Source organism: Armigeres subalbatus, chromosome 1, assembly GCF_024139115.2.
Source record: "Armigeres subalbatus isolate Guangzhou_Male chromosome 1, GZ_Asu_2, whole genome shotgun sequence".
Classification (NCBI taxonomy): Eukaryota; Metazoa; Arthropoda; class Insecta; order Diptera; family Culicidae; genus Armigeres; species Armigeres subalbatus.
In genome coordinates, this window is record NC_085139.1 from 63068979 (window position 1) to 63082387 (window position 13409).

At 40.4% G+C, this 13409-nt stretch overlaps 1 protein-coding gene across 1 annotated transcript; it reads right to left on the reverse strand.

The window, feature by feature from the left end:
* Positions 1-1068: 1068 nt before the first annotated feature.
* Positions 1069-8476, reverse strand: LOC134206706 (probable RNA 2'-phosphotransferase). The gene is made up of 2 exons (XM_062682459.1): positions 8452-8476; positions 1069-1823 (listed from the first exon to the last, which is right to left on the reverse strand). Exon 2 carries the CDS (start codon positions 1808-1810, stop codon positions 1217-1219), a length of 594 nt encoding a protein of 197 aa, XP_062538443.1. The 5' UTR covers positions 1811-1823; positions 8452-8476; the 3' UTR covers positions 1069-1216.
* Positions 8477-13409: the final 4933 nt, after the last annotated feature.

Genomic DNA, 13409 nt, shown 5'->3' on the forward strand with positions numbered 1-13409 from the left:
AATGTCCAGATCAAAAGGTGTGAAAAAATCCATGCCAGCGATGCTCTGGACTGGCAGATATTCTACTATTATTTATTTATTTCTCAGACTAAGGAGTGGCCTGAACAGTAAATAAAACTCTTCTCCATTCAACTCGGTCCATGGCTGTACGTCGCCAGCCGCGCAGTCTGCGGAGGGTCCGCAAATTGTCTCCCACCTGATCGATCCATTCTGCTCGCTGCGCACCTCGCCTATCTGTGCCAGTCAGATTGTGGTCGAAAACCATTTTCACCGGGTTATTGTCTGACATTCCGGCTACATGCCCGGCCCGCCGCAGTCTTCCAATTTTTCCGATATGAACGATGTATGGTTCTCCCAACAGAAGTTGCAACTCGTGGTTCATTCGTCTCCTCCATGTATCGTCTTCTATATGCATAGTGCACGTTGGTCGTCCCCGAGCATTTTCCAGGTCTCGTGTCTATAGAGGACAACCCTGCCCATGATCGCATTTTTGTAACATCTGCATTTTGGTTGATTTTGTAAATTGTTTGTCAATCCTCCCCACAAACTTAATCATTTCCAGCGTACCACAGATAAGCAAGAGAGTAAACCCTATTTTACTGTTGTGCGATTAGATGCAGTAAATTGAGCTTTCTGAACGATTTACAGGCTTTTTACACAATGAACAAATTTGCGATCATGAGCAGTACCAGTCTAATGAGCGTTATGTAGATAGTCAGTTTGGTACGGCAGCGAACTCTATTCGATCGGAGCGTGTTGCGGGGTCCAAAATACGTACGATTTCCTGCCATGATGCGTGGCTGGTCAATGGCGCAGACGCATGAATCACGAGTTGTACCAAGTGTACAAAAATACAGACATCGACAGGTTGATAACATACGGCAAATTGCAGTGGGCTGGACAAGTAGTGCGTATGTCAGAAGAAAGACCAGCAAAAGTCATACTTAGCAGATAACCTGGAAGAGGACGTCGGTTCTGGGGCTGTGGCGACTGGCGGCCCAAGAAAGAGCGACCTGCAATAAAATTACATTCGGTTTTGATACGAACAACACGAAGTGTACGACAATCATTATGATAGGTATAGGTACATATTCAAGGGGCTTTCGGTAGTTTTTTATTGGAATTAAAAAAGACATCGTATTACAAATCAACAGAAGGGGTAACGAAAATTGCTGACCTGAACATTGGCACACCTATTATACAAAACTAACAAAAATCAACTCCAAACTTCAATGAATTCGGCCGGTATATCATCCCGACAATGAACGTAGCCATTCTTGGTCTTGTACAGCGTGTGTCCCGGCGGCGGTTTGATCCTCAGAACCCGATACCGCACGGCTGTTTTCTGCGGTGGATTATCGTACATGTGAATATAATGGCGACCCATTCTTTTCAGCGCCCCTGCCATGATCAGCGGTAGGGCCTTATCGTTGGTGGCATGATACAGGAATTCCGGCCTACGATCATCTGCTATCACCTCGAGATCCGCACAAAAATGAACACTATGCCCGTTGACGGCCCGAACCTCTTCGCCACGCACTTCGTACCGTCCCTTTTGGTCCTGGGCTATCAACTCCAACATTCGGGTCTTGTCAGCGCCACTGATTTGCTGCAGCACGTCGAATCCAACGAATGCTTCGGAATCCATATGTTCGGCCACTGCAGCCGAATGTCTCAGAAGCCAGGAGAATTTCTGTGGAGTCAATGGGTGGTGGGATTGCGTATTACCGAATGCACGATGCGAATTCCGTTGACGGTGGTTTCCATGTTGAGAGATTTTATTTTTATTTGAAACTAACGTACTATTCATTGTGTAATACGGGCTAAAATATAAATTAGAGTTATGTATTAAGGGAAATATATTTAGAATTGTATTGAAGTACGAGAGTCATCTAGCAATAATCGCGATGTTAAGTTTTTACTTCAAACAAATGACTTATTCAAGAAAGTGAAGTTTGATGAGCATCCCATCAGCATTTTGAGGGTTCTGACTCCATTGTGGAACTCTTCCAACTATGTCCTTAAAGGTACCAAGCGACACGATTCAACATTGGCCAATTTTATTCAAATTCAGCTACACGCGGAAACTACATCACATTGAAAAACTGAAAATTGCAGATTTGAATATAGGGTAACCTCACCCTTAATGGAGGTAGTCCGGATTTAATGAGGTTTTTTTGTAACTATGCACTTTACGATGATTTCAGTAGATGCATTGTGATATATTTGCTATGTCCAGGGAATCGAGAATGTTCATCCTAACTGGAGACCCCAGTACTATAAATATGCTGTTAAATCCAGCTTATCCTGAGATTTTGCTTAAACGAACTATTGAAAACAATGATTTTCCTTAATAAAAATGACTCCCTTGTACCTATAGGGCAGCAACTGTACCAATAATGGCGAGTCTCATAAAAATCAATGGAAAGCACTGCTATGGGAACCAAAGTTAGCTGCGAGACGGCAATCCCCCACTGTAATGCCAACAACAAGAAGAAGAGGAAATCATAAATCAACATTTTCAACTCACCCTAAAAATAAGAAATCCGAAGCGTAGATTCAATAAATTAGTGACACAGATGATATTATGATGATGATGAGTATTAAATACTGTTAGAGATTCTGTTTTGACTTTTGAGTTCTGATTGATTGCTGAATACTTATAAACTTTAGTTAGTTTCACAATTAGTGATTCTTCTCTTCCGAATTTTGAACCCGAACTGAGAGTAGATATATTGACCGGTATTGTGAAATACTAAAATAAACAACCTATGAAGTAACAACATGCTCAGCCAAAAGAGAATTATAGCTTACCCATGTGTACGCATATATGGTGTATTTGTATTTTTACGCAGGTTGACAGAACTGTGAAGATGTACGCTGTATCGACAGTGGGTTTGAATTGCACGTTTAATGATTTATGCATCGAATGTAAAAAATAATACGGCACTGTGAAAGTTGGACTTCCTGTACCCAGAAGTGCTACGATCATTTAATCCGAGCTTTACTCTCAATCACACATTTCAGAGGCAGAATGTTTGAATGTGATGTTTGGTTTACATAGCGACTTACTCTTCACAATTCGGAGCGTATAATCATTTTCCGTAATCTACTACACAGACTGAGACCACTTCAAGAGTTCATCGTTGGCAAATAGTCAATTTTTGTTAGGGTTTCGATAAAGTACAGTACAACTTGGCACATCATGATTTTCCGGCGCTACTAATTGTGGGCTTTTCAAAAATGTCCCAAAATTTTCACTACCATGTCTATTGGGCTGCAAAACGGTGGGTTGACATCAAGAAAGGAGCGCCCAACATGGCTCTGGTCCTCACAAGTTCATATCTCACGCTTCCACGGGTCGACCGATGACAAAAGACCGCCAGCTAAGAGTTGTCTACTTTTTGTTGTTGAGGAGCATGGGCACTGTTGTCCTTCTGACATCAGCTATAGTGAGAAGGTACGCCTCGAGCATCTGTTCACCAGGAGGTGCGGCTCAAACAACGTTTGTCTGGTACCCAGCGACTGATTAGGGAAACGTTGTATCGCGTCAGTCAGCTATACCTGAGGTGGCAGCCCTATCAGCGACCTCGGTAAATTAGCTTGCTAAAGCCTCTCAATTACCACGAAAAATGGAGATAAAAGAAAACGAGAACGGTATTTTTGACTACCCGGCAACGAAATAAGGACTATGATTGGAAACTCGGTACCTGGAATGTCAGGACCCTAAATAAACCTGAACGAATGAGCCTTCTGGTTCGTGAACTGCAGAAGGTTGTAGTAAATGTGGCCGCTATCCAAGAAGTCCGATGGACTAGATCCGGAGAACGTGAATTCAGAGCCGTTGACCCCATAACCAACACTGCATTCAAATATAAGATCATTAACAGCGGCGGCGAAAAAGCAGAGCTTGGAGTTGGTTTCGTAGTGATAGGCAAGCAGGTTATGAGGAGGAAATCCATTAGCAATCGAATCTGTGTGTTGATGACACGGGGAAAATTCTTCAATTACAGCCTAATCAACGTTTACCCACCGACAAACGATAAATCTGACGACGTGAAGGGCACGTTTTATGAATGTTGTCTTGATAAAGCCTATGGAGACTACACAAAGCATGACGTGAAAAATGTTATCGGAGACGCTAACGCTCAGGTCGGTAGAGAGGACTTTTTTCATAATCGGTAGGGAGAGCCTTCACTACGCTACCAATGATAATGGCCTACGGTTAATAAATTTCACTGCTGCCAGAGGGATGGCCATCAGTAGCACCTACTTTGCACGAAAGAACATCCGAAAGCACATCTGTAGACATCCAAATGATGAAACTTGCAACCAGATAGACCAGTTAGTTCTGGTGGATGAGCGCCATTTCTCGGATGTTATCGATGTGTGGACATTCAGAGGTCCGAACATTGACCGAACAAGTGCAATCAACGTTAGCGACAACATCAACGATATATATGGGAGTCGATCCATGAAGCGGGAAGCACAACTGCGCGAGAAGTGGTAGGCACTGCACAGAGGCGTCCCAGGACGGGTTGGTTTGATGTGGAGTGTCAGAGAATGACTGACGAGAAGACCGTTGCCAGAAGCCGGATGTTAGTGTCGGGTACCCGATCGCATTAGAGATCGTTACACCGAAGCAAGAGCAGTCGAAAAACGAACCGCAGGAAGAGAAAAGAATATGAAGAACAAGTGATTAGTAAGACGCAGAAAAGAATGGAGGAGAATGATATGCGGAGGTTTTATGAAATTGTCAATGGCGTGCGAAAATAGACAGCGCCATCTCCCGTCATGTGCAACGACCAAGATAAAACCGAAGTGGCTGCCAGGTGGAAGCAACACTTCGAGACTTTGTTGAATAGTGGAAGTGACGGTGCATCGGTGAACAGAATAAATATTAGCAACGATGGACAAGCTGTGCAGTCGCCTACACTAGATGAGGTTGGAAAAGCTATCAAATAGCTGAAAAACAATTAGGCTGCGGGAAAGGACCAGCTCCCGGCTGAACTTCTCAAACATGGCAGTGAGCAGCTTTATGAAGTTCTGCACCATATTATGTCGAAAATATGGGGAGATGAGGAATTGCCTGCTAGCTGGTTGGACGGCCTCATTTGTCCTCTCCTTAGGAAATGGCACATACTGGAGTGCGCTTGAAGAGTCCTTTGTCTGCGGATACCTGGCAGGTTTTTGTTAGGGCCGATAAACGACAGATCAAATGTTTACCCTGAGACAAATCCTTGAAAGATTCCGGAAGTACAACTTACAGAAACATCATCTGTTTATTGTTTTCAAGGCGGCGTACGTTTCAGTGAAACGGAATGAATTATGGCAAATTATGCTAGAACATAGTTTTTCGGCGAAACTGGCTGATTCGTACAACGTTGGACGGATCGAAATCAAGTGTAAGGATTGCGGATGAAATATCGACGTCATTTGTTACCTTATATGGATTGAAGCAGGGTGATGCACTCTCGAATCTACTATTCAATATATCGCTCGAGGGAGCGATTAGGAGAGCTGGTGTGCAAAGAAGCGGTACCATTATCACAAGATCGCATATGCTCCTGGGATTTGCGGACGATATCGACTTTATCGGGATTAATCGCCGTGCAGTGAAAGTGGCTTTTGCGCCTTTTAAGAGGGAGACAGCGAGGATTGGACTCACGATCAATACCAGCAAAACGAAATACATGGTCACTGGCAATCAACGTGGGTTCATTAGTAGTGGTGGTAGTGAAATGGTGCCTTGATGATGAAAAATTTGAAGTGGTATAAGAATTTGTGTATCTTGGAACATTAGTGACGTGCGATAATGATGTAACCCGCGAGTATACTACTATGATTCTTCCGGTGGCCTTATACGGCCATGAAACATGGACGTTAAAGGAGGTTGATCGGAGAGCTTTCGGAGAGTTTCAGCGTAAGGTACTGCGGACAAAACTCAGCGGTAAACCGGAGAGCGGTATCTGGCGGCGTCGCATGAATCACGAGTTGTACAAGATGAATAAAGGGCTGGATACAATACGGCAGAATACGGTGGGCTGGACACGTTGTTCGTATACCGGAAGAGTGTCAAGGGAAGATAATATTTAGTAGAGAACCCGGAAAGCCGCGTACACGATGGCTTTTTGCAGTTGAAAGGAACCTGAGGACGTTCAACATTCAGTTTCCTTGTTCCTTTTTCTTTTTTCCCGTTTCCTTTTTCTTCCTTTAACCATTGTTTCTCTATCTTCTATCTTCTTCCGTGTTTTTTTCCTGTTTCTATTTCTTTCAACTTTCTCTTCTATCAACCTTGTTCCATCATCCTTCTTTCTTTATCCTTCTTCCTTTTTGTTTCTTTCTTCTTCCTTCTCATACATTGTTCTCCTGACTTTGTTTTTCTTTCATTTTTCCTCTTTTGTTTCCTGTCTATCTTCTTCCTACTTTCTTCTTCTTTCTTTTTTCTTACTTCTTACTTTTCCTTCTTCCTTTTTCCTTTTTATTTCTTCATTCTTCCCTCTTCCTTCATTCTCCTTCCTCCTTCTTTCAACCTTCTTTCTCCTTCATTCCTTCTTATTTATTCCTTCAATCTTCTTAATTCATTCTTCTTATCTCTTTCTTCTTGCTTTCTCCTTTTTCCTCGTTCCATCATCCGTCTTCTTCCTGTGTCTGCTTCCTTCTCCATTTTTTTCATTCTCATTTCTTGTTCCTTTTTTCTTCTTCCTTTTTTCTTCCTTTTACTTTTTCCTATTCCTTGTTCCTTCTTCTTTCTTTCTTATTCGTTCTTCCATTTTTCTTCTTCCTCCTTCCAAATACCCTCTTCAATCTTTCATTTTTCTTCCTTGGTTCTTCTCTCTTGTTTTTTCGTCCTTATTCCTTCTTCCAGCTTTCTTCTTCCTTCTTCCCTGTACTTTTTCTTCCTTACTTATTCTTTATTCCTGTTATTCATTTTCTTCCTTATTTCTTCTTCCATTTTCTTTCTTCCTTTATCCTGCTTCCTTTTTTTCTTCTTGCTGGTTCCTACTGTCCTCTTTCTTTTTTCCTTTTTATTGCTTGTTTCTTCCTCATTCCTTCTTCCTTACTCGAATTATTTTCTTTTTTTCCTATTTTTTCTCCCTTCTTTCTTCTTTATTTTTGTTTTTTCTTTCTTTATAATTTATTCTTACTTCTTTGATCTTTTAAATTCCTTATTATTTATACTTTATTTTTGTTTCTTCATAATTTATTAACTATTCAACCACTCAACGTGTCATTGCATCGCATCTATTTCAGCCTTTCGATACATTTAAGTCTTCTGATAATTTCAGCCTTTCGAGATTGCAGCTCTTTGAGTTCAGCCTCATCTTTTCATAGCACCCCTGCTACCAAATAGTTTAGAATAGGTGTTCAATTGTTCATACATCGCGAAACAATAAATCGCTCGGGGTATGGGAATGGGATTGTGCATTTGAATTTGTACTAAGAATACAAATATTAAGAAAATAACCCACCTTATAACTCGACCCGATGGAGTGGTGATGAACTTGTATCACAGCATTAAGCACACATTTGGAAGAGTACCACGATGACAGTCAATATGGCACCAGTGGGAAGAAGGCGAAGTAGTCAAGAATACTTGCACCGATGTTATAAAAATTCTGGTAAAAGTCAGTTAAAATATTACAGTAGACGTTCGATAACTGCAAGTCATTTAACTGCAATGCTTTTTAACTGCAATTCGATAGTTGCAACAGTTTTGCAGTTATCGGACCGCTAAACTTCAAACTGATGTCAGACTCAATGACAGCTGCATTGCGCTGCACATTTAGATGCACTTTTATTGCATCTGACGTCGATTGACAACCGTTTGACATCTAGAATGCATTGCAGTTATCGAACGGCATTCGTTAACTGAAAAGTAAATATTTTGCCGTTATCGAACGGCTACTGTAGTTTTGTGTTTGAGATATTTTAAGGCAAATTTTGGGCTGTGCAACATTTCAGCACGAATCAACCATCCAAGCAACCGTCAGCCCAAAACGTCAGGCCCATATCCAGCATTTCGCGCGCGGTAATGGCTCAAGGCAATATGCAATATTAGGCAATATTGGGCTCAAGGAGCTAGACTAGACTAGCTCCTTGGTAATGGCTGCCGTTTTTTTACACTTTTTGACTTTTTGACAGACCGAAAATGTTGAGGAAGCATTTTTCATCTAATTTTAAAATTTCGAATTAAACAATGTTCCTTCCGATTTTTCAGTCGAAAGAAAAACTAACGCGTTCAGGATGATTAACTTCATCGTACCCTGAAAGAAAATCGATTCTTCATTTTAGGACCCAATTACAGGCGTACGGGGCCCTTGTATGGCATCGGCCAGCAACGGATCAATCCCACCTCTCTCCTACCAACATTCGAATGCATCGAATTGCGTCGAAAGAAAGTTTAATATTCGAATTACTAACTTGTCCACAGGATATGAAATCACTTACCGTGATAATGAACATATTTCTTCAAGGAGTCCTATTGTGACAACATCCCTTCAGGATTTGGTGGGGTGCACTTCACTTCTTCTCACAGGGCATTTAAGAATAATTCGAATAATTCGCACAAATTCGTAGGTGGTACAAGCCAAGACTATAATTGTATGAGAGTATAGCATCACTTTCATCCGTTACCACAGATATTGATTTGGGACTAATCACTATCTCTTAGATGGAAGCAATGCACTCGCTCCAATAGTCGAGATCTGTCCTGGCCACGTCCTTGCGAATGCTGAGGAAGGGGAAGGATGGTTAGTTAGACACCTACTTAAGAAAGATGCAGAGAACTCTACGACCTCTCATAGGTGCCACGGGAGATTTTGGGATTGTGTGGAAGGTTATAACAGTAGGAATCGTTTTGGTAGAACGTGAAACACAGAAAGAACTAAGATAGAAATACAAAGTAGGAAAGGGACGAGCCTGGAATTGAACCCACGACCTCCTGCTTATAAGGCAGAAGTGGTAGCCACTAGACCACCAAGCTCGTCATGCTGATGGCAAATCAATCTCCACTTTTTAAAATCAGTTACTTGTTTGAAGTGAAAACTTAAAATAAATCGCTATTTTTGACTAAAAAACACTATTAGAAAATCGGCTTTACCGGCAGAGGTAGTAGCAAACTAATAATTAGAGTGGTTCAATTTAAAATAGATTTTAGCTCAGTCGATTATGTTACATGCGCATGTTTCGGATGTCGTCCGATGGCTGGTTTGGATATAAAGGTTTGACCAAGATGAATACACCACTAGGTATTCCACTAGGTATTCCAATCTGCCAAATTCACGATTCAGCCATCCCCATAAAACATTTGACAGATGGGAAATTTGCTGGTACACCGACGAAGTCGGGTGCCGACGAAATCAACTGTTTTTATCACCGACGAAATCGGGTCCTGACCTTGGTGTCGACGAAACCAACTGTTTTTACCACCGACGAAATCGGGTGTCGTTCAAATCAACCTTCATAAATACCAACTAAATCTGGTGCCAACCAAATCATTTGTATTGACAACCTATTTAATCGGTTGGCTCATAGACATCATCTAGATCGACGTATCAATCGACAGATTAAGTAGTGTTTATATACCGATTTAATCGGGATTATAGATAATAGATTGCATTTGTTTAGTGTAGTGTTTACTTTTGCAGCTGTTGTGTTTATAGAACAAAAATTTATTATTGAAATTAGTGAATATCTATATTGTGTAAATTGAAATGTATAGCGAAGTTCAATGGCAAGTACAGGGGGAGGCAAAAAGGTTGAGATAGACAAAATTTTGTCAAAATTTGAATCAGCATATAACTTTGCTTAGCACAGTCCGATTTCAATAAAATCGAGACCATAGGACGCGAAAATTCTTCTAGTATTCTGTTCTTACTCAAAATCTTAGATCGTTTTTTGGCACCGGATGTTTTATGTTTTATGCTTTCCCCAAACTCAATATGCCGACCGATGCTAATTGTATATTGAAAATCCGTCAGATATACGCAGAGATATGGCCACCCGAGCAGCACAAGTCAGACAAAAATGGTTGCAGCAACTTACTTGTGACTGAATTCGATCACTTATGAGTTGCACTAACCTATGTGGAACATGTGTGCTACTAGGGCATCTCCATGTATAAATGTTTGTGCCCAAAAAGTATCGCCCATTTTTCCGGAACCAATCCTTAACCCGCAACAAGTTTCGACGGGAAATTCTGTTTCTTATTTAATGTGAAATTTAGCATGATAAACCAGTTCTAGACTACAACTTTTTATACAATAACGCGTAAAAAAGTCTCGCCAATTTTTGGATACTTATCTTTATACTATACTCTTTTACCTCCATCTGATTTGCTCAAAGGAAGTTGCATTCGACGAGGAATCCTATCCCATCGTTTCCTGAGGTAAAATGGCTGGATCAGACAGGGTCCAAATAAATAATGCAACAAGCACGTCAACAAGTTTCTGCCAGATTATGGAGGCTGAATTGACCAGTTTTCTATATACTTTCTGTAAAGTAAGGCCGAGGTAAGGTTAAATTGTTGTCTTCAAAAATATTGAATTTTTGTGCGTATTTGTTTTTGAACTATTGATCAATCACCTTTTAATTATTTCCGTTCGTTTTTCATCGGATTATTTTCCAACGAGTGACAACTATTGACACCAGAAGACGACCCCCATGCCTGGACCTTGCATGTTGCACTTATTAGCACATCAACGCCGGGTCCTAAGGCTATAGCCAATAGCGCCGATCAGAATCTCGGCATACTGTCAACATCTCGGTCAACATAGTATAGTGTAAGGCAGGCTCTGCTAAACAACTTTTCGCTTAATTTATTTAGTTTACATCTAAACAGAGACCACTGAATCAACAATTCGACGCCACAATGCACGGTTCGAGGCCACATCTGTCCATCCTCGAATGCGCCCCACGCTCGCCAAGTCGTTTTGCACCTTGTCTGCCCACCTTGCTCGCTGTGCTCCACGCTTATCAACTAAATCTAGTAATATCGTATATCAACTAAATCTAGTAATAAAAATCAACTGTATTAATAATAAAAATAAATGACCATATTACATCTAGCTATGATTGCTTTCCGATTTAAAGATCCGATTTACAACTTAATTTAGTAGAACAAAAACAACCGATTTCATCGGGAATCGTCTGCTATTCATTAGAATACAATTACTAATCGAGCTATTTTATTGATTTTCATCGACCGATTTCGTCGGCTATACTTTATAATTTAACTGAATCAACTAATCAATCATGCGATACTTAAGATTTTCGTAGGTCGATTTCGTCGGTTTAGTTGTTTTTTGTGCTATACTACGTTAGCCGACTAATCAACCAACTAAATTGGTTTAAATCTATTGATTTGGTAGGTCGATTTAATGTATTGTTTAATCGCTAAACGCACCTGTTAAGCTCCCATAAGCGTCTGTGCAACAAACAACCGATTAGTCGGCTACAAAGTAGGCCGATCCGACCGACGAAAACCGACTAAGTCGGGGGAAAAGTCGGTAGGATGTTTTATGGGGATCTTGGATTTTAGTATGGGAGAGCCAGCCGGTTTGTTTTCGTTTTGCACTGAAAATTAACTTTTCACCCCCGCCGTCTTCTCTCCCATAAACTTGGCAGAATGGAGCACCTAGTAATGTATCAGGGTGTCTATTCATCTGTAAAAACAAAATTCCCTGATTTTTCCAGGTGTTTTACATTAATTTCCAGGTAAAAACAAACGTGCCATATATAGATTTTAGCAACAAAATATAGCGAAAAAGTAAATATAGCGAAAATTTTTTTAGAAAAATATATAGAGTTCTTCTAGTGGAATGTATTCAACCGTCTAAGACGAGTTAAGTACTCTCCATTTAATTCCACCAATTATTTTCGATATCTTTGCAGATACGTATTTCGACCACAACTGCGTGGTCGTCTTCAGTGTCTCGTACTTGACTAGAGCATCATTATCGGTCGCGAGCATTCTAATCATCCGCGCAGCGCTGCCATTTTAGTTTCGTCACTTGTTTCCGTATCGGACACTATTTTCGGCTCTCAATTTGGTTGCTGTATTCCGTACCGGTGACGTTTGACAGTTGACAGTTCATCAAATAGCAGCGCTCTTATCGTGCTACCAAATTTGATCACCTGTCAGTCGCGCTACTGTTACAGCAGCGCATTCAATAGCGACTAGCAAAGTGTCAAATAATGATACTGCGTGGCAAAACGGCTTAAACTCACCACCGGTAATCTTGCTCTTATGTCGTGGGCTGTTTTTGGGCCATTTTATGCTTAACATCCTTTATGCATAACGTCCTTAAACCTGTTCGCGTGACCAACAACTAGTTTGTGACCAACATCTGGTTTGCTCGGACCAAGCAACCAAGGTGCCTACTATACTATCAAACGGCCAAGTTACAGGCCTATTCAGATTACGCCATTTATGATCATTAATATTATGATAAACAACAACCTGATGCCATCCCCATACATTCGTTCTCAGCTTTAACTCGATATTTATTGCGATAAATAATCTAATCGTAATCTGAATATGCTATTAAGCTTAATGGCAGAATAATTTCAATGGTTATAGCGCCACTAGCGTTCTATTACTGCTTTACTGTAAAAATCTTCGGAAAATGCTTCGGATATTCTTTTGAAACTCCTTGGGATTTTTAGGAACTCATTCAGAAGAATCTTGAGGAAAATTTTAGAAAACACCTGGAGGAGTTTTTCGGGATATTTTGTTTTTAACCCTTTATAAGGCAGACATATCTAAACAATAAATAACAAAAACAACAATAGGACATAATGCTGACATGGTATTAAACTCAAATGTATGTTTGTTATACATTAAACAGTTCAGAAACATTGAACAATTGGTGGCAATATAGTTGCCACTGCCCGTCAAGCGGGAAAACATTGGTGGCAATGTTGTTGCCACTGCCCGGTAAGCGGGGACACAGTCAACAACAAAAATAAATAACAGATTTTGAAAAATTAGGTTTTACATAAAACCAGTCAAATCAAGGCACGTTACATTTCTTAATGAAGAATCCGAGTCGGAAAACGCATTACACGTGAAAAAAAATTTTTTGCGCTTTCGTTCCCTAGGGGGGACCCTTGGAAAAAAACACAATTTCGTCAAACATCTAAAAACCAAATATACAGAAAGGCAAAACTTTTTTCACGCTAATAACGCCATAATCTAACACATGAAATTCAAAATAATTAATACAAACGAGAAAACATATATCTTTGTCTTTTTTTTAATGAATTATAAATGGAAATCCTTCTTCCACTCGAAACTTACGATCTGTTCGTAAAAATAATGTTCTCAAATTGACATTATAATTTTTTTATGGCTCAAATTCATCTGGGGGATTATTAGGTAGCCAATAAATCCACTACATAGAAAA